General features: G+C 44.5%; 1 protein-coding gene across 1 annotated transcript; it reads left to right on the top strand.

The window, feature by feature from the left end:
* The first annotated feature begins 400 nt into the window (after positions 1-400).
* Positions 401-11966, top strand: LOC127340429 (uncharacterized). Its single transcript, XM_071825036.1, has 7 exons — positions 401-1282; positions 1669-2805; positions 6050-8148; positions 9076-9124; positions 9475-9888; positions 11150-11434; positions 11528-11966. Exons 1-6 carry the CDS (start codon positions 983-985, stop codon positions 11168-11170), a joined length of 4020 nt encoding a protein of 1339 aa, XP_071681137.1. The 5' UTR covers positions 401-982; the 3' UTR covers positions 11171-11434; positions 11528-11966.
* Positions 11967-19573: the final 7607 nt, after the last annotated feature.

The following is a 19573-nucleotide window of genomic DNA, read 5'->3' as shown; positions in this document are numbered from 1 at the left end:
TATGAATTTGTATGGGATATTTGCTTGCAATGAATCTGAGAGCAATGCAGCGTATGCCTAACACTTTTATTTGCTTGACCGTGTCCAGAGTAGTTTTCTGCATGAGTTAGGGGAAGAAAACATGAGCATCAGGCTCCAAGCTGTAGCTCTTATGTCCCAGCCTGACAGAGATAGCTCATACCGTACGTATCCTTCCACTAGTGTCACCGCGTGAAAGATTTCTTACGCAGAACATCCAAAGCATACTCCACCTTGCAAACATCACACCGATCATCGCCCTGCACTGCAGGTGTTGATATCGATGCATATGCAACCTGCAATTCTTGGTGCGGTTCGTAGTTGGTTTGATCTTTGCAGAAGAGTCGTGCAGTTAAGACTGTTTTATGGGTTGAGAACTTCAGAGTTTGTACTCAAGTCTTAATTTCATTTATTGGACTACCGATGATACAATGACTCGAACTGGACGATGGACAACGAGGTCGATCTGCCTGAAAAATCTACAGGAGATAGTCCTCCTCTGCCTCATGTACCGGACGTCAGACCCTGGATTTCCGGGAAAAACACTAAAAAATATGAAAATGGAACTTCTACAGTACCAGGCAGTCAGACACAGAATATGAACTAGTATTGCTTTTAGCCCAAGTAAACTCTTCTCTTCTTATTTGAACTTCCGGTTATTAGGAAAGAACTACGAAATGCTATTCGTTCCTTGGTAGCCCTTTGTCATGCTTAGATGGCTTTGGCATCGGTTCATTATTCTACTTTAGTTGGCTTCCATTCTACGTAGCCCTTTTGCTTTGGAGTTGATTCTTGCTCTCTTCCTACTCCTAGCAAAGATTCGTACAACTATTCAGTGACAATCACAAAAGGTAAGGAAAGACACAGACTTGCAAAGAATGCAATTGCAGTAACCCAAACTCCATTCTGCTTTCCACGACCTTCAGCACCCACCCCACCCAATTCCGCACGACCAGCGGCAGCCATGGCGGACCTCGGCGGCATGCTTGCCGCTGCCATCCTCAAGGTGGTGGGTGCCCAGATCGGTTCAGCGATCGGAGGCCAGATCACCCTGCAGAAGAACTTCGATGAGGACCTGAAGAAGATGAAGATGGCACTCGAATCCGTCGATGCCGTCCTTGAGGATGCCGAGAGGCGATCCATCACGGATAAATTGACGCGTCTTTGGCTGAAGCGGCTTAAAGACGTCATGTATGTCATCTCCGACATGATCGACGAGTTTGAGGCCGACACACAGGCCATCACCCAGCCGTCTGCACGGAAGGTACGGTTACTCTTGAAACAATACCGTCAGCATATTTATTAATAGAACACTCAGCTCCTTCATGTGGTTTTGGTTTCTAAACTTGCTAGAGCTAATTTACATGTCAAAGGTTCGTAATACAGTGAGCTAATTTATATATCTTCACATGAAACACATTTTAGATATTATTTACATTTTTTAATTTTGTAGGACTTCTACATTCTGAATCTTGATTTCTTACAGTTTTGTACCAACAGCATATTTTGCATATCTTTATAAAATAAGCAACAATATTTTATCCAATAGATTGAAGAAGAAGAAGTGCCATATTGGCCCGACTGCATTTGCAATACCGTTTTGTACTGCTTGTAATTTCACATTGTACTGAGAAATCAATTGTCTTGCAGTGCTCTTTTAAAAAGTATTTGGCAATTATGATCCCCTGTCTCACAATTGGTCCCAAGATTAAAATGGCCAACAGGATGGAGAAGATGAGGGACGATCTAGAGCTGATAACAGATCAACACAAAATGTTTAAATTAACACAAGGTACTAATGCCAATGAGACGAAGGTTACTGATATAAGGGAAACATCGTCAATCATGGAGACACAAATTGTTGGGAGGACCGATGATAAAGATGAAATATTGGCTTCTTTATTTGAGAGCATGACAGAAGACATCACAATCCTTCCTATATATGGCATTGGAGGCCTTGGCAAGACCACCTTGGCAAAAATGGTTTATAGTAGTTCCCAGTTCAAAGAATACTCTCAGGTGTGGGTTTATGTGTCTCAAACATTTGATTTGAAGCATATTGGAAATTCTATAATATCACAGCTATCAGAGGGAGTGAAGGAGAGTGAGTACACTGAAATTCAGATGATACACAAATCCCTTCAAAAGCTTCTTGCTGGTAAGAAGATTCTTATTATTTTAGATGACCTCTGGGAGGGCGAGGATTTTCATCTGGAAAGCCTAACCGACATGCTAAAGGTTGGGAAGGACAGTAATGTGGTTGTTATAGTAACCACACGCGATGAAGGCATAGCAAGAAAAATTTCTACCATCCGGCCATGTAAATTAAAAGCTTTGACTGATGACATGTGCTGGTCTATAATAAAGAAAAAGAGTGCATTTGAATCTAGAGGTGGCAAAGAACATGCAGAGAAGACAGGGAAGGCCATCGCAATGAAGTGTGGTGGTGTGGCTTTAGCAGCTAAATCAATTGGACACACGCTGCAATATATAAAGTTCAGTGAATGGGAATCCTTGAGGGATAGCAATATATGGACTGTATGTTCTTTGAAAGATACATCTTCTATACAAGTGATTGCATCTTTGAAATTAAGCTATAGTATTATGCCATCATATTTGAAGCTATGCTTTGCCTATTGTGCAATATTTCCTAAAGGTCACAAGATAGTTAAAGAGGAGCTTATTTACCAGTGGGTTTCTCTTGGTTTCTCTACTTGGCAACTTGGTGAGAGATGCATTAGTCAGCTTTTGGGACTCTCTTTCCTTGAACATTCAAATTCAGACTCGGTGAGTTTATGCACACCTTACACACTTGAACGGTTTTGTTATTTTGTATGAATGGTGTAGTCAAACTCAAGTATATAGTGCATAGCCTTGTGAAATACACAAACTGTAAGGTATTGAAATATATGATAGCATAATACATCATAGTTTTATTGCTTAAACACATATTAAAAAAAACTACTTAAAAAGATCGCATGGGCTGATATGCACAAACAAAGACCATGATATTAGTGCACGGGCCCTAACACAACCATATAACATTAGATATTTGATTCTATTGCTAGTTAAATAAAACATGAAGTATATTATTGTGGCTATCATGAAAAGGTAATGTCAAGTTTTAGGAAATGTCCACCATGAGGTACGAAGTTTGCATCTACATATGACTTTACATAAAATCTAGGCTTGTGCCTACCACGACTAGCATGATTAATTACTTCATGAAGTTAACCCTTTGTTATTTTTTAATTGCACCCTGTAGAAACTTCAGTTGTGAATATGCTCCAACTTACAATGATTCACTAGTACATATATAGCTATTAGTGGCTTTCGGGGACCCGTCTCGGACAATCCCCATGATTGGCAACCTTCATGCAAGACAGATGTGAGATCATCTCCACCGGTGCACACCAAATAGGCATCGACAGTGCTCTATTAGGGGTGCCGGCAATCGCGCCCTCCATTTGGGGAGGTACCGCCCACACCGGCGCGCCCTATTTTTTTAAGGGGTGACACAAATTCAAACAAACTAAACAAAGACGGCGATTTTCATTAAAATTTAGGTTTATATTACAGATTTGAACGAAAATTGACACAAACTAAATCTATCTAGTCGGAGAAGTTGTCAAAGTCAAAGTCGAATCATCGTCGTCCTCCAGATCGATGACCATGCCGTAGTCCGACACCGACCATGCCTTGCCGAAGCCCTTCATCGCCGCCAAAGAGATGTCGAACGACGTGCGGAGCTCCTGGCTCAGGCCAGGGGTATCCGCAGGATCGTTGGGGTGGCAGAGCTCCATCTACACCCGCCGGTATTCATCCCCCGCCTCCGGCTCCTCTTTGACCTCCTTCTTCGGTGGCGACGGAAGTTGTTGCTTCTCTGAGCGGCTGAGGAAGAGGCGGCCCCTCAGTGGCGGAGCGTGGCTCTGGCTTGGGCATCCAGAATTCGACGCACCCGTAGCGTTGTGGCGAGCACGTCTCTGTCTTGGGCCGCCAGAACGAGACGCCCCCATAGCGCAGTGACGTGCACAGCTCTGGCTTGGGCTACCAGAATGGGACGACTCCGGTAGAGCGCCCGTGCCACGAGGAACCCTTCGAACAGGGCGCTTGTGGCCACGGAGGGGTGAACGAAGAAGACGAGCGCGTGGTCGCCCCACCAAAGATACGAGGCGCGTGGTCGCCCCGCCAGGCCGCGGTGTTGGGTGCACATAGCCGTAGTAGGCCAACAACAACTCGATGGTGCGCCCGAACCACCACTTGCGGCGCTCCCGAAGGTTGTGGAAGCTGCGGTGTTGGGTGCACGTAGCCGTAGTAGGCCAGCACCAACTTGATGGTGCGCCCGTACCACCATTGGCGGTGCTCCTGGCGGTTGAGGCGGCTCGGAAGATACGACCCGACGAAGTAGCCGAGGACCGCCTGCCGTTCGTCCTCGAACAGGGTCGGCCAGAGCTCGATGTCTGCCACGAAGCTCGGGTTGGCGCGCCGCTCGTCGGTGAGCTGGGTGCAGCGCTCCTTGATGGGCGCCTCAAGGCGCTCATCTTTTGGAACCGGCGACACCGCCAAGCCCTCCACGGTAATCTTCCAGCCACTCGGGAGCCTCGTGTCCAGCAGCACGAGGACACCATTCTCCGTGAGGACAATGGCCTTGTCGAGCATCACCGGTGGACTGATCTGTGGCGCGCATTAGGGTTTTGGGCGGTGATGGAGGCGAGAAGCAGAGGTGTGAGGGGGGGCGAGCAATACACCTTGCTTAAATGCACGTGGCAGCAGGCGAACGGTCCGGTGCGGCCTTCACTCCGGCGTGGAGAGTCGTGCCGTCACGCGGCCGTCGATGCATGCGAGGGATGGGTGTCCTTGCCTGGGTAACCGGAGTGGGCAATAAAAATTGTTGACGCCTGCCACTGTCGTTGCCAAGCGGGGCCACCTTGCCAAATCCTACATGGCAATAGGCGCCGACACCCCCACGCCGACCCCTACCGTTCGGGGTCGGCGCGAGTGTGGTGGCTATTGTATTTGGCTCCAGAACCCACCGATTTTTTATTGGGGTTGGTGATGTGAGCTCATTTTGTACCCGACATCCCAATAGGCCTATGAGGGTCGCTATTAGGGCTGCCGGTGGAGATGCTCTGATGCTTGTAACCCAGATGGTTCCAACATAGTAAACAGAACCACCACGGATGGACACTACATAAAGTTAATGTCTTTTTTCAGCCGCTACAATTGTGGTCGCCGCCATAAAAAGTATGAACTCGTCATTGCCTCATTTGGAGGAGGGCATCTTCCTGTTGAAGAAACCACGCATTGATGCCAAGGCTGGCTGCCACCTACCTTGGCAAGGAGGCGGGGGCAATGACATAGTGAAGGCATCATCGTCCTTCTCGGTGCTAGGTTGTTGTTCCTAGATGCAAGGATGAGTGAAGGCGCTAGAGCGCTGTTTTTTTTTTGTGTGTGTGCCTACGTACGTACATACATTTTACCAAACTTTTATGATCAAGTTGGAATACTTATTTTCCAAGATGATTTTTTAATTCTTCAATTTGATTAAAATTCTCACATTTCGTGAATTTCGTATTTTTGAAAAATACCATGATTAACTGCCTACCACTGCGCAAAACATCCAGTCATGTCTTTGAAAAGTACTTTACAATGGTTTGCGTGATAAAAAAAATTATGATTTTGTGACATCATTTTTACCAATTTGATTAAAATTCTCTCATTTCATAAATTTCTTAGTTTTGAAAAAACATGATTAACTGCCACTGCGCAAAACATCGTGTCATATCTTTGAAAACTATTTTACAATGGTTTGAATGTTAAAAAAATGTATGATTTTGTGGGTACAAATAGTACAGTTTTAGAGCCCAGAGACCAATAGACTTTGAAAGTAGTGGAGGACCTAAAATAATTTTATTATTTAATAAAGGAGTGAACAGATAAAATATATTAATGTAAGGGAGTTAATTCATAAATAGTCTTAAATATATCAGCTTAGAAAATCTAACGCCGCGGAATGATTATTTTGTTGCAGAATATCGAGCTATATGATGAAGATATTACATTGTTAACCATGCATGACTTGGTGCACGATTTAGCTAGGACAGCCATGGACAATGAAATTTTTGTCGTTAGCAAAGGCGATAATGCCCAGGGAAGCTGCTATCACTATGCACTACTCGATGATTGTACCAAGCCATTGGTCTCGGAGTTATCCAAGATAAGGGCACTCCGTTTTATGAAGTGTGATAAAATCACAGTTCATGATGCTGCATTTTCATCCGCTAATTCCCTGCGTGTCCTGGACTTAAGTGAATGCATCATACACAAGTTGCCAGATTCTATTGGTGTACTGAAGCAGTTGAGGTATCTTAACGCTCCGGGAGTCCAACATACAACGATTCCAGATAGTATCACCAAGCTCTCAAAATTAATTTATCTGGACATTCATGGATCTCCTACAATTGTGAAGCTACCGAAGTCAATTGGAGATACTGACGGTCTGGTGTATCTTAATTTGTCAGGTTGTTCAAGACTTGCAAAACTACCAGAATCATTCAAGAGGCTACAAAAGTTAGTGCATTTAGATCTGTCAAATTGCTCTTGTGTTGGAGGTATATCTGTACTCTTGGGGAACCTCACCCAACTCCAGTATTTGAACTTATCTCATTGCCAAAAAATTGGAGAGATGCCGGAAGCTCTAGGCATCTTATCCAAACTAGAGTATTTGAACTTATCATTCAGCTCATATCTTGAAAGTTGCCAGGAAGAAGAAGTTTTGGGCGCCCTGAACAAACTTGAGTATTTGAACTTATCTTCAAAGCACTGTAGTCTTCTAAAGCTCCCAGAAGCTTTGGGCACATTCATTCAACTCAAGTACTTAAGCTTGTCAGGTTGTGAGAGAATGTTAGAATTGCCGAGGTCATTTCCGAGTCTGAAAATTTTGGTGCATCTTGATCTATCATACTGTCATAGGATTTGTTTTCTAGATGAAGCTTTGGTTGGCCTTTCGAATCTGCAGCATTTGAATTTACAGGGTACATGTATCAAGTTGCTGCCAGAAGATGTGAACAAACTCCGGTATTTGAATGTATCTAGGCTGAAAATGATGTCTGAAGATACCATGGACAGTTTCATCAACTATATATGCAGTAATCTTTCCAATCTGGAGCATTTGGACTTGTCTGATAATATTCTTATTAAGGGAATACCTAAAAGTATTTGTAACCTGAGAAAGCTGCATACATTGAACCTCTCAGAATGCAGATTTCTTCGTTGGATACCAGAAAGTATAGTTACAATCGATAGTTTGAAGTTTCTTGATATAAATGGTTGTTCCAATATCTCCAAAGTTCCTCAGCTTGGTAGCAGTGCAATATCGTTACCGTACTTTAGGGTGCGGCGTGGTGATGGTCACTGTAGTAGTAGCCTCGTCCTGCTACAACACATAGATCCTGTCGTCCTCAAGTTGACTAAACTTGAAAATGTGAAGTCCGTTGAAGAGGTACATCGTATAAATTTGGCTGGAAAGACACAACTTGAGGACTTGACACTGGAGTGGACTCAAGATGCTGAGAGATTTGTGGATCACAAAATTTTGATGGAAAATCTAGTGCCACCAATCACATTGAAGAAGTTGGAGATATGTGGTTACAGCGGTATGAGCTTTCCAGCCTGGCTAATGGGCCAATTGCCAAACCTAAAGCATCTGGTTTTCAGAGGTATGGCAAACCTGGAAGAGTGGAACACGTCATACTCCAATTGTGGGGAGCACGTGATTGGACAGTTGGAAATACATGATTGCCCTCTGTTAAGGATGAAACCGCTTCCACCTAAAGCTTGGGACTGGGTGATATCAAACAGTGATAACGTGTTATCATCATGGGAAGAGTGTACTAGACCACACGCCGATGCCACCTCCTCTGTTTCTCCGGTAATAACTACTGAGCTATCAGTTAAAAACTGCAAGGTACCTATGCATCAGTGGAGGTTGCTTCAGCACTTCCCTGGCCTCACTTCTTTGTCTATTAAAGGCTCAGTTGATCTGACCGGCTCACCAGATGTCATCCAACATCTCTCCTCTCTGGAGACTCTAACGCTACAAGACGAAGACTTGGAAGAGCTGCCAAAATGGTTGAACGAGAACAAGGGGCAACTTACAAAGCTAACTCTGATAGATTGCAACAGCATGGCATCACTGCCGCACTGGTTAGGAGAATTAACCTCCCTCAAGAAACTTCGCCTGTGGGGCTGTGCTGTCTTGAGTTATTTGCCAAAAAGTATACAGCAACTCACCAGTCTCCACACACTAGATATTACTAGGTGCCCTGAATTAAAGTGCTTGGGTGAAAGTGTATGTCTCCTGCCCAGCTCTCTTCGGGAACTTAAAATCTGGAGCTGTAACGGTATCAAGTGTTTGCCTGAGGGCATGGAACAACTCACCAACCTCCAAAAACTGGTTATTTGTAATTGCCCTGACCTAAGACAGTGGTGTGAATTAGAGGAGAACAAGATGAAGCTGGCTCACATAGAAGAAAAGGTATGTGTCCTACCAAAGCTGGCTCTCTGTAGTACTAATCTTATTTTACTATTATGTACTCTTTCTCCTTTTCTTATATTAGAATATATTCTTTCCTGCATTTCTTAGAGAGTTCTTTCCTGCAGAAATGCCTATATGGTCATGTACTTTGCCTTGCAATTTTCCTTTTGTAAAGCTGCATCTCTTTTTGCAAAACATAGCAGTACAAAAAAGACAAATTATATGTATTCGAACGTACATCTACTGATCGTAGCCACTAGCATTGTAAAGATCGACATAGTAACCTGGTGATTCGTTTGCAGTACCGGCGCAGTACCTGGGGAACCATCTTTTTGTTGATAATGTAACATTTGCCTTATGTATACATCATATCATTCATATGAATTAGAACTCAAGCTAATAAAAAAAATCCATTGTAGGTGTATACATAAGTCTAGAAATATGTGGTTACAATGGTGTGAGCTTTCCAGCCTGGCTAGTAGTGGACAACCTACCAAACCTAGAGCATCTGGAACTCAAAGGTATGGCGAACTTGGAAGAGTGGAACACGTTATACTCCAGTGGTCAGGAGTATGTGCTTAAATATTTGGAGATACGTTATTGCCCCCTGTTAAGGATGAAACCGCTTCCACCTAAAGCTACCATTTGGGTGATATCAAACAGTGATAACGTGTTATCATCATGGGAAGAGTGTGCTGGATCACACACCGATGCCAACCCCTCTTTTTCTCCGGTAACTAATGAGCTGTCAGTTGAAAACTGCAAGGTACCTATGCATCAGTGGAGGCTGATTCAGTACTTGTATGGCGTCACTTTTTTTGTATATTAGAGGTTCAGTTGATCTGACCGGCTCACTAGAGGTCATCCGACATCTCTCCTCTCTAAAGACTCTAAAGCTACGAGACCAAGACTTGGAAGAGCTGCCAAAATGGTTGAACAAGAACAAGGGGCAACTCACAAAACTAGAACTGATCAATTGCAACAGCATGACATCAATGCACTGGTTAGGAGAATTATCCTCTCTCAAGATACTTCGCATGTGGGGCTGTGCTTTCTTGAGTTCTTTGCCAGAAAGTATACAACAACTCACAAATCTCCAGAGACTACAAATTAGTAGCTGCCTTGATTTAAAGCACTTGGTTGAGAGGGTATGTCTCCTGCCCAACTCTCTTGAGACTTTTCATATCTGGAATTGTAACGGTACCAAGTCTTTGCCTGAGGGCATGGAACAACTCACCAACCTCCGAAGCCTATTTATTTATTCATGCCCTGACCTACAACAGTGGTGTGAATTGGACGAGAACAAGATGAAGCTGGCTCACATTAAACAGAAGGTAGGCGTTCTACCAAGCTGGCTCTCTATAGCACGTACTCTTTCAATTTTTCTTATATTAAAAGAGGTGTACTTGGGTAGACCCCCTCCCCCAAACTCAAAAGGATTGCTAATCCCGTTTTAATTAGTGAGATCCAAAATCAAGCCCGTGTTACTCGCGTAATTTTATATGGTAGGTATCGATCTAACCATGTCCGACGGCTCCCGCCCGACGTGGACCTCCCGATCGTTCTATCAGAACTGCCGAGCTGGGCTCAATCGGAGCTGATCAACAACCCAGACGTGAGGAGGCAGGAGGAAATGGACAAGGTTATCTGGTTTCACAGTAGAAAAAAGACTTTTGTTAAACTGCACCTCGTTTTGGAAAATGTAGCACTAGAGGCAGAGCACCACTTGTTCCGCTGCTCCTCGGTCTCCGGCTAGGAGGCGCCACCCTCCAGATGATCCTAGTTAGCCAGCTCCTCCTGCTGCTCTCCTGTCGGAGACAAAGAAAACAAGGTCTGCCATCGTCTGCCGTGGCGGTGTCTCGGTGGCCGCTGCAAGGCGGCACCCACATGCTGGACTGAGAGCTCCTGGTTCCACATCGATTACCACAGAGCCAACAAGCCGCCCACCTGGGATGCACCGCCGCCCCCATGCGGGCAACCACCACTGTGGGCGTGCCACCAAGAATGTGAGCGACAAGGATGGGCCCATCACCCCATATATGGATACATATGCGTAAGGATTATATTTATTTGGGTTATACGGGTTTTTACTCGGCTATATATGACTTAATAAGTAATTAATGTGTTGATTAAATAATTTATTAAAGACAATCATCCCCTTACTTATGAAGGGGTGCAGAGTGATCTCAGCCGTTGTTGTGTTTAAGTTTGGAGAGGGGGGTCTAATGAACCAGAAGTGATATTAAAATTTATTCTGGCATGCATTTCTTACACATTTATGCAGAAATGCATACATATTCATGTACGTTTCCTTGCAATTTTCCTTTTGTTAAACTACACCTCGTTTTGCAAAATACAATAGTAGAAAAAGAACACACTGTTTGGTTTCTAGAGTACGTCTAACCATCGTAGCTACTACCAATGAAAAGATCGACATAGTAAACTGGGGATTTGTTTGCAGTACCGACCAATGCAACACACTTGGAACCATCTTTTTATTGATCTGAACATAACATTGACCTTATGTATACCACTTATCATTAATATCAAAGAGAATCCAAGCTAATCAACGAATTGTTATAATTTATTTTGCAGGATATGGGCGAGTTCTGGTGACCTAGACAGGTTATACGCACAACAGGTAGCAAAATTCAGGGCCTGATTAACCTGCAAATTTTCGTGGTGAAAGCTGAAAGGGTGATAACTCTCTGGAAAAGTTTGGGGGATCTGTCAGTCGCCTAACACCTGTATAGTATGTATACCTGCTTGTAATGATTTTGAGGGAAAGTCTGTTGCTAGTTCGTCAGATTTAAACTAAATAAATCATGACACTTGTATTTATGCGACTCGGAGCACCGCAATCATCTCGCTGCACTGCAGGTAATGATATCGATACATGCAAACTGCAATTCCATTATTGATTTCTTGACGTATGTATTATTCACTAGCTTCAGATTGGTTTGTTGTTTGCAGAGATAGGAAGCGCAGCGTCCAGGAAGGCTGCTCTGATTGAAGCACCAGGGAATGAAAAAGGACCTTGACAGCAATATAGCGGAGGCGCCGAAGGAGTGGAAGAAGACCTTCAGGTCGGTGAACAGCATTACCATGCGCCTACCCTGCTTCAAGGACGGCCATCAGGGACATCAGAGACATCTTGAACATCTGTTCGATGTATTATTCCATGGCTTCAGATTGGCTGGAGAAATATGGTAGCTCCAACAGGACAATCGAGCTGAGTAGTTTCATGAGTAGGCTCCAGGTTGAGATGTCAGAGAAGGAGGCCGATCGACGACCAGTGTAACGTGTAATTCAATTCAGGCTCCCCCTAGTGTTTGTTTGTCAAAATGTAACAAACCACCAGTTGCAAGTTAAACCAAGTTCTGGGGCAACATGTAATTCAATTTAGGGGCAAGCTCCCAAAGTTCCAGTCAGTGAGTGTTCTTTTGATTAAGATGTTGAGGGCATATTGAACTTTACGGTTTCTATTCTGCGCGAGTGAAAAAATTAACCTAACACACACGTTTTCGGGTGACTGAATTAGACTTTTTCGGTTCCAACTTTTTCGGTCTCTAATAGAGATGCTCTTACCAGAAAACGCTGTGGGGCAGTTGCACAGCAACCTAAGCAGGAAACAGAAACTATAGCCTAGAAAATGACGCACACAAAATCGGATTACAAAGTCGAGCAGTACATTTGGTGCCTCAATATATTGTACCCGAGGACGAGACTGCCGCTGGATCCGCCGGCCTCTCTTCTCGAGCAAGGAATACATCGGACAGAGATCAGGTGACATGCACCTTTTGCATGTCACCGTGTGACATGCGGCCTAAACCCAAATTTAAACATTACGAAAAAATTTGAAAAAAATCATGCATGTTCACAGCACATATTAAGATGACCTCTAAAAATTTCAGATCAAAATTCGAAACATACATCGAGAAACAAAAAAGAGAAACTCAGATGTGAATAGTCTACAGAGAAACTCAGATTTGAATTCGAAACACATATTAAGATTTCTCTTTTTTGTTTCTCGATGTATATTTCGAATTTTGATCTGAAATTTTTAGAGGTCATCTTAATATGTGCTGTGAACATGCATGATTTTTTTCAAAATTTTTCGCAATGTTTAAATTTGGGTTTAGACCGTATGTCACACGGTGACATGCAAAAGGCATGTCACCTGATCTCTGTCCGATGTATTCCTTGCTCGAGAAGAGAGGCCGGCGGATCCAGCGGCAGTCTCGTCCTCGGGTACAATATATTGAGGCACCAAATGTACTGCTCGACTTTGTAATCCGATTTTGTGTGCGTCATTTTCTAGGCTATAGTTTCTGTTTCCTGCTTAGGTTGCTGTGCAACTGCCCCACAGCGTTTTCTGGTAAGAGCATCTCTATTAGAGACCGAAAAAGTTGGAACCGAAAAAGTCTAATTCAGTCACCCGAAAACGTGTGTGTTAGGTTAATTTTTTCACTCGCGCAGAATAGAAACCGTAAAATCGGAACTGAAAACACGAAATTAAATTCTCGCGGGAGAATTCATCGATGAACACATATAGATGATAGTTGATGCTCCGATTGAGCATCAAATTTTACACAATTTGTACTAATAACCTAAATTAACTAATAGCTACCGCCGCGCGACCGAATTTTGACCAAAATGCGGCCCCGAGGGCCTCTGCGCGCGGCGGCGGTGGTGGTGGCAGAGGAAGGCCAAGTGGTGGCTCCTACTCCGAGTCAAGCTCGACGCGGCGGACGCGCTCCTCCCGGCGCGCCGCCTCGTACTCGCAGACCTGGCGAACGGCGTCGGCCTCCTCCCGGCGCCAGCGAGCTCGCGCCTCTGCCTCGGAGATGGCCGCCACCTGCGCGATGACGGCGTCCTCCTCCTCCGACGAGCTGTCGTACACGGGCGGGCGAGGGGGGCGGCACAACCCGCTGGAGGAGGACCCCTCGCCTCCGTTCGCGTACTTGGCGAGCTTCCCTGGGGGCGTGAGCCCTCAGTTCGTCCACCGGCGGGCGCTGCGCTTGTGAGCGCCCTCCGAGCGGTTGAATTTCCGCCGCTCCGCCTCCGTGCGGAACATGGGTGAAAGAACATTTCATGATCTCTAGGGTTTTGCGTGTTTGATAACAACACCGGTGACGATCTAACTTTGTGCTAAGTGTGTGACAGATAAAGAAAAGGTATCACATCTGATAATATCGATCCCCTCAAAAAGGTGAAAAGAGTTGGGCAGAAAATCTCCAGTGGCCGGCACTGCCGGTGGAAGAAGGCCGGCACTGCCGGTGGTTACAGGCCGGCACTGCCGGTGGTTGCACCCCGGCACTGCCGGTGGATGCACCCCGGCACTGCCAGCTATCCCTGTCGACCAGCAGTGACCTAATTTTCAGGGCCGGCACTGCGGCTGTCACAGGGCCGGCACTGCCGCTGAAGTCGTCCCAACGGGCAGATTTGGTGGAGGGGTATTTAAGGAACCCTTCTCCTACCTTGGAAAGTTTCTCAAACCCTCAAGACTTGTTCCACCATTGCTGAGCCACCAAGAACACCAAAACCATCAGATCTCCTCACTCAACCACCCAAATCTCTTGAGCTTTGGAGAATCGAAGGAGAAGACCCCGATCTACATCTTCACCAAAGCGATTTGCATTTCCCCCTCATTTGATTGAGGGCCCTCTTGCTAGTGTTCCTCTTTTGGAAACCCTAGTTGTTTGTGGTTGATTTGTTCTTGTTGTTGTTGTGATTGTTACAGATATTGGAAGCCTCCAATTCGGTTGTGGATGTGTGCCCCAAGAACCTTGTAAAGGCCCGATTTCCGCCTCGAGCAAATCCCTTAGTGGAAGTGGGCTAGGACTTCGTGGCGTTGCTCACAGGAGACCTGAGTGAAGCCTTCGTGGCGTTGGTCTGGCGTTCGTAGCGACCACACTCCTCCAAACGTAGACGTACTTCCCTTCAAAAGGAAGGAACTACGGGAATCATCTCTGTGTCTCCGCGTGCTCCACTCTTGGTTACCTCTATCCTTATTAGCTCCCCTATATATTGTCTAACTATATATTGCTTAGTAGTTGATCTTGTCATATAGGTAAATTCACATAGTTGCATATCTAGAGAATTTACCTTTGTGTCAAGCCTAAATTGAAAAAGAACTAAAAATTGGTTAGCACCTATTCACCCCCCCCCCCCTCTAGGTGCGGCATACGATCCTTTCAATTGGTATCAGAGCCTTGGCTCTTATTTCGGGCTTAACCGCCTAAGAGTATGCCAGACGATGATGTTACGGAAGGGGCCGCGAAGCCAGTCTCTATGGAAGATCTCAAGTTGATGGAAACATCTTTGAGGTCCTCCATGGAAGCTCAAATGGAAAGTATAAAGAAAATGCTTTCCGGGCTTATGACGTCGGTTCCCCCCGTCATCCCCGTCATAGAGGAAAAGGACAAGGGTGCGTTAGAAGAGGGAGATGCTTCGGGCTTACCCACTTCTAGCAAACCCTTGGATGGCGATCACTTAGACAAATTTAATACTCCCAAGGCCTTTCCTAGGGCAACAAGTGTTGGAGTGAGCTACAATGCTTTCCCTCCACCTTTCCGCTCTCCCGATATCTCGGTTCCCCACCCTCATATAAACACTAGGGGTGATCCACCCAAGTTTAATATTGAAGATTTTAGTACATGGCAATTTGAGTTTCGCTCTTATGTTTACAGTGCCTCCAATGAACTTTGGAGAATCATTATAGAAGGTTACAACCCTTACGACCCCAACAATTTGACTAGAAGAGATGTGGTTGATAACCAACTCAACTCCATTGCCTTCAACATGATTCAAACAAGTGTGGGGACAAAGGATTTGTCTTATGTTCGTAAATTCAACACCGCCAAGGAAGCTTGGGAGGGTTTGTCCATAAGCTTCATGGGAAGTGAAAGCATGAAGAGAAACAAGTATAGTGCTCTTCGAAACCAAGCCGAAGGATTCATGAGGTTGCCGAATGAAGATCATCAAGAGATGTATAGAAGGCTTATCACCATTGCCGATGCCTTTCGGAATGTGGGTGCCCAACACATTGATGACTTTTGGATAAAGGACAAGTATATTGATTGCATGATGCATTATGAACCCATTGATGTCAAGAGTCTCCTTGGAAGAGAAAGCTATGATTCACTAACCTCCCAACAAGCGGTGCACGAGTTGCAAGCTCTCAAGGTGGCCGAACAAAACTCTCAAGATTCTCGCAATCGTGCTATTGGAATGGCAAGAGGTACAAACCTTGCCTTGACGGTCAATACCGTGGAAGAAGTGAACACTCAAGAACCATATAGGACATCTTGGAGCATGTCCTATCCGGAAGATTTGGAATACCACTACAATAACCACATGGCATTCCATGCAAAAACCTTTTGGGTTGACCCATCCAAAGCAAAGGAAGATAACATCAAGAGAAACAACTCAAGTGGGTTCAAGAGCTTGGGCCCAAGATCAAGATCTTGCTACAATTGTGGTGACAAGCGCCATTTCATCGCCGAATGCCCCTTTGAGAATAGAGAAACTCATGGTGGAAGACTCATACCCAAGGACAAGAGTAAAGATTCAAAGGCCCCCAACAAGAAATTCTACAACAAGAATAAGAAGAACAAGAGGCCATCAAGGATTGTGCTAATGACTAAGGAAGAGTATTCTTACGATGACAATGATAGTGGTAGTGATGAAGAAGAGACCTCAAAGGAAGTGGCCGCCATTGCCACCACCAATATTCCCTCTTCATCCCTCTTTGAATCCCCCAATGAGAATCCTCACATCAAGAATGCACATTGCTTCATGGCAAGGTCCTCCTTGGACACATCTATTGTGCTATCAACTCAAGAAGAATACACATCCGGGGATGATGATGATGATGATGAAGATGAAACTTCCAATGGGTTGGTTGCTCTTGCTTCCCTCTCCACCAACTCTTCATCACCAATTGAATCCCCCAATGAGGATATTCACATGAAGGAAGAAAATTGCCTCATGGCTAAATCTTCCGAGGTATCATCCCCTAACCCCTCTATGCCTAACATATCAAATGCTCTAGGGGTTGATCATGCTAGCTTAAAAATGAAACAAGAAATACTTGATTTCGATGAGTTCATTCTTAACTTGAAAGGTGACACTAAAAAGCATGTTTCGGCTCCCATGGTTCGTCTAGCACAACTAGATGATACCCTTGATAAAAAATGTCAAATAGAAAGAGAGGATTCTCTTGAAATAGCCGCTCTAAAAAATGCCCTTGAGGAAGGACAAGAAACTATAGCTTCTCTTGAAGAGAAACTAGAAACTCTTGAAGAGCCTCAAGATGAAATTGCTAAGCTTATCAAAGAAAGAGATCTTGCGAGGGCTAAAGTAAAAGTGCTTAAAAAGGAAAAGGCCAAATTTGGTGTTGATCATGAGAAACTTATGAAGGATCCAGATGAACTAGACAAGGCTCACAAAGCCTTGAAGAGTGAACACTCTCTCCTCTCCAAGTCTAATGAACAACTTCAAATTAGGCTTGCTAAATATGATGTGCCTAGCTCCTCTACCTCTACTTGTGATCATGCAAATATTGTTGAGGAAAATGCTAGGTTGAAGGATGAACTTGCTAAGGCCTCCTCTCCCCAAACTAAGTTATCTTTGGATGACCTCTTGAGTAAGCAAAGGTCACACAATGGGAAGGAGGGCATTGGCTTTAATGCCAAGGCAAAGAAGGCAAACAAGAAGAAGGCCAAGCCCGCACAAGAAAAGAAGAAAGTTGTCATTAATGGTGATGCCCCAAAGGCAAAAACCATTAATGATGATAATGCGGGAATTGCTAACCCTCACTATGTTTTATTTAAAGATTATTATGGTGATGTTTATGCAAAATATGTTGGCCCTTATGATGGTTATATTGCTTGGTCTATTTGGGTCCCAAAGACCCTTGTTGCTAACAAAAGAGGACCCATTGAAAAATGGGTACCTAAATCCAAGAATTGATCTCATGTAGGACTATGCCGCCGGAGGTTCAAAATGGGTGCTTGATAGTGGATGCACAAGTCATATGACCGGCGGCAAGAATCTCGTCAAGGAGTTGAGGCCTAACATTCATGAAATCACCGTCTCCTTTGGCGATAATTCAACATCCGAGGTATTGAGTTTTGGCAAGGTTGTGGTTGCACACAACATTACTCTTGTGGATGTCATGCTTGTCAAAACCCTTGGTTACAATTTATTGTCCGTTTCCGCCCTTGGCAAGATGGGTTTCGCCATCTTTATTGATAAAGATATTGTGGTCCTCTTGTGGAGCAAGACTCTAAAAGTCGCTTTCGTTGGGTATCGCGAAAACAACTTGTATGTGGTGGACTTCTCGGGGGCCACCACGTCAAGTGCGATGTGCCTATTCGGAAAGGCGGATGTGGGTTGGTTGTGGCATCGCCACTTGGCCCATGTCAACATGAGAACTTTGCAAAGTCTTCACAAGGGGAACCATATTGTGGGACTAATGGACAATGTTTCTTTTGCCAAAGATCGTGTTTGTAGGGCTTGTGTTGAAGGCAAAATGCATGAATCTCCGCACCCAAGCAAGACTATTATCTCTTCCAAGAGGATCTTGGAGCTCCTTCATGTGGATCTCTTTGGTCCTACCACTCATGCAAGTCTTGGTGCGAAGAAACATTGCTTGGTGATTGTTGATGACTATTCAAGATATACTTGGGTCTATTTTCTCAAGAAGAAAGATGAGACTCAACAAATCTTCATTGACTTTGCTACCGAGGTGCAACGTCAACACAACCTCTCTATATTGGCAATAAGAAGTGACAACGGCTCCGAGTTCAAGAACTACACACTCAATGATTTTCTTAGTGATGAGGGGATAAGACATCAATATTCCGCTGCATACACCCCTCAACAAAATGGTGTTGCGGAGAGGAAGAACCGGACTCTTATGGATATGGCAAGATCTATGATGGCGGAATACAAATCCCGCTATAATTTTTGGGCCGAAGCCATCTCCACCGCTTGTCATTCTTCTAACCGGTCTATCTCCGTAAGGGCTTGAACAAGACTCCATATGAAATACTCACCGGGAACAAGCCTAATATCTCATACTTCAAGGTGTTCGGGTGTAAGTGTTTCTATAAAATCAAAGGAGTTCGTTTATCTAAATTTGCTCCTAAAGCTTTGGAGGTTATATTTGTTGGTTACGGTGCCGAATCTCACACTTATAGAGTCTTTGACGTATCCTCCGGGATTATCATCGAATCTTATAGTGTGAAATTCGAGGAAAATGATGGCTCCCAAGTGGGGCAAGTTGATGTTTGTGCAGGTGATGAAATACCTCAAGATGCCATAGTAAGAATGGGTGTGGGATTTTTCCGCCCCATTGATGGACACGGTGTGGCGTCTCGGGAAGGACTATGCTCCACTACGGTGGAGCCCTCATCTTCACAACATCAACAAACTCCATCTCTTGAAGCTAATGATGCACCAACCCAAGAACAAGAACAAGACCCTCCCTCTAGTGTGCAAGATCAAGGACAAGATCAACCAAGGATTCATGATGGATCCGATGAGTATCCATTCAATATTCTCCTCTCACCGTATAATGTCCAAGATCAAGCACATGATGTTGAGCACTCTCAAGAAATTGAGGAAGCTCAAGTTGATGGTCAAGACGGGGACTCAAACGATCAAGTTGATCAAGTGATACCTCCAAGGCCTAGAAGAACCAAGGAGGGGATCGAGGCCCGTCGTCTTGCAAGAAGAGATAGGAACTTGGAAATTCTTGAACACACTCATGAGAAGGTCCTAAGTGATGTAAGAGGAAGAGTTTCCACAAGAAGGCAATTGGCTAACTTTAGCAATCATCATGCTTATATCTCCTTAGTGGAACCAAAGAAAGTATTTGAAACTCTTGAAGATCCGGATTGGTTGGAAGCTATGCACGATGAACTCAACAACTTCAAGCGCAGCAAAGTATGGACTTTAGTAGAGAAGCCAAAGGAGTGCCGCAATGTTATAGGCACTAAATGGATATTC

The sequence above is a fragment of the Lolium perenne genome, chromosome 1 (assembly GCF_019359855.2).
Source record: "Lolium perenne isolate Kyuss_39 chromosome 1, Kyuss_2.0, whole genome shotgun sequence".
Lineage (NCBI taxonomy): Eukaryota > Viridiplantae > Streptophyta > Magnoliopsida > Poales > Poaceae > Lolium > Lolium perenne.
The sequence above is the reverse complement of the archived record's forward strand: the minus strand, read 5'-3'. Positions and strand labels throughout refer to the sequence as shown.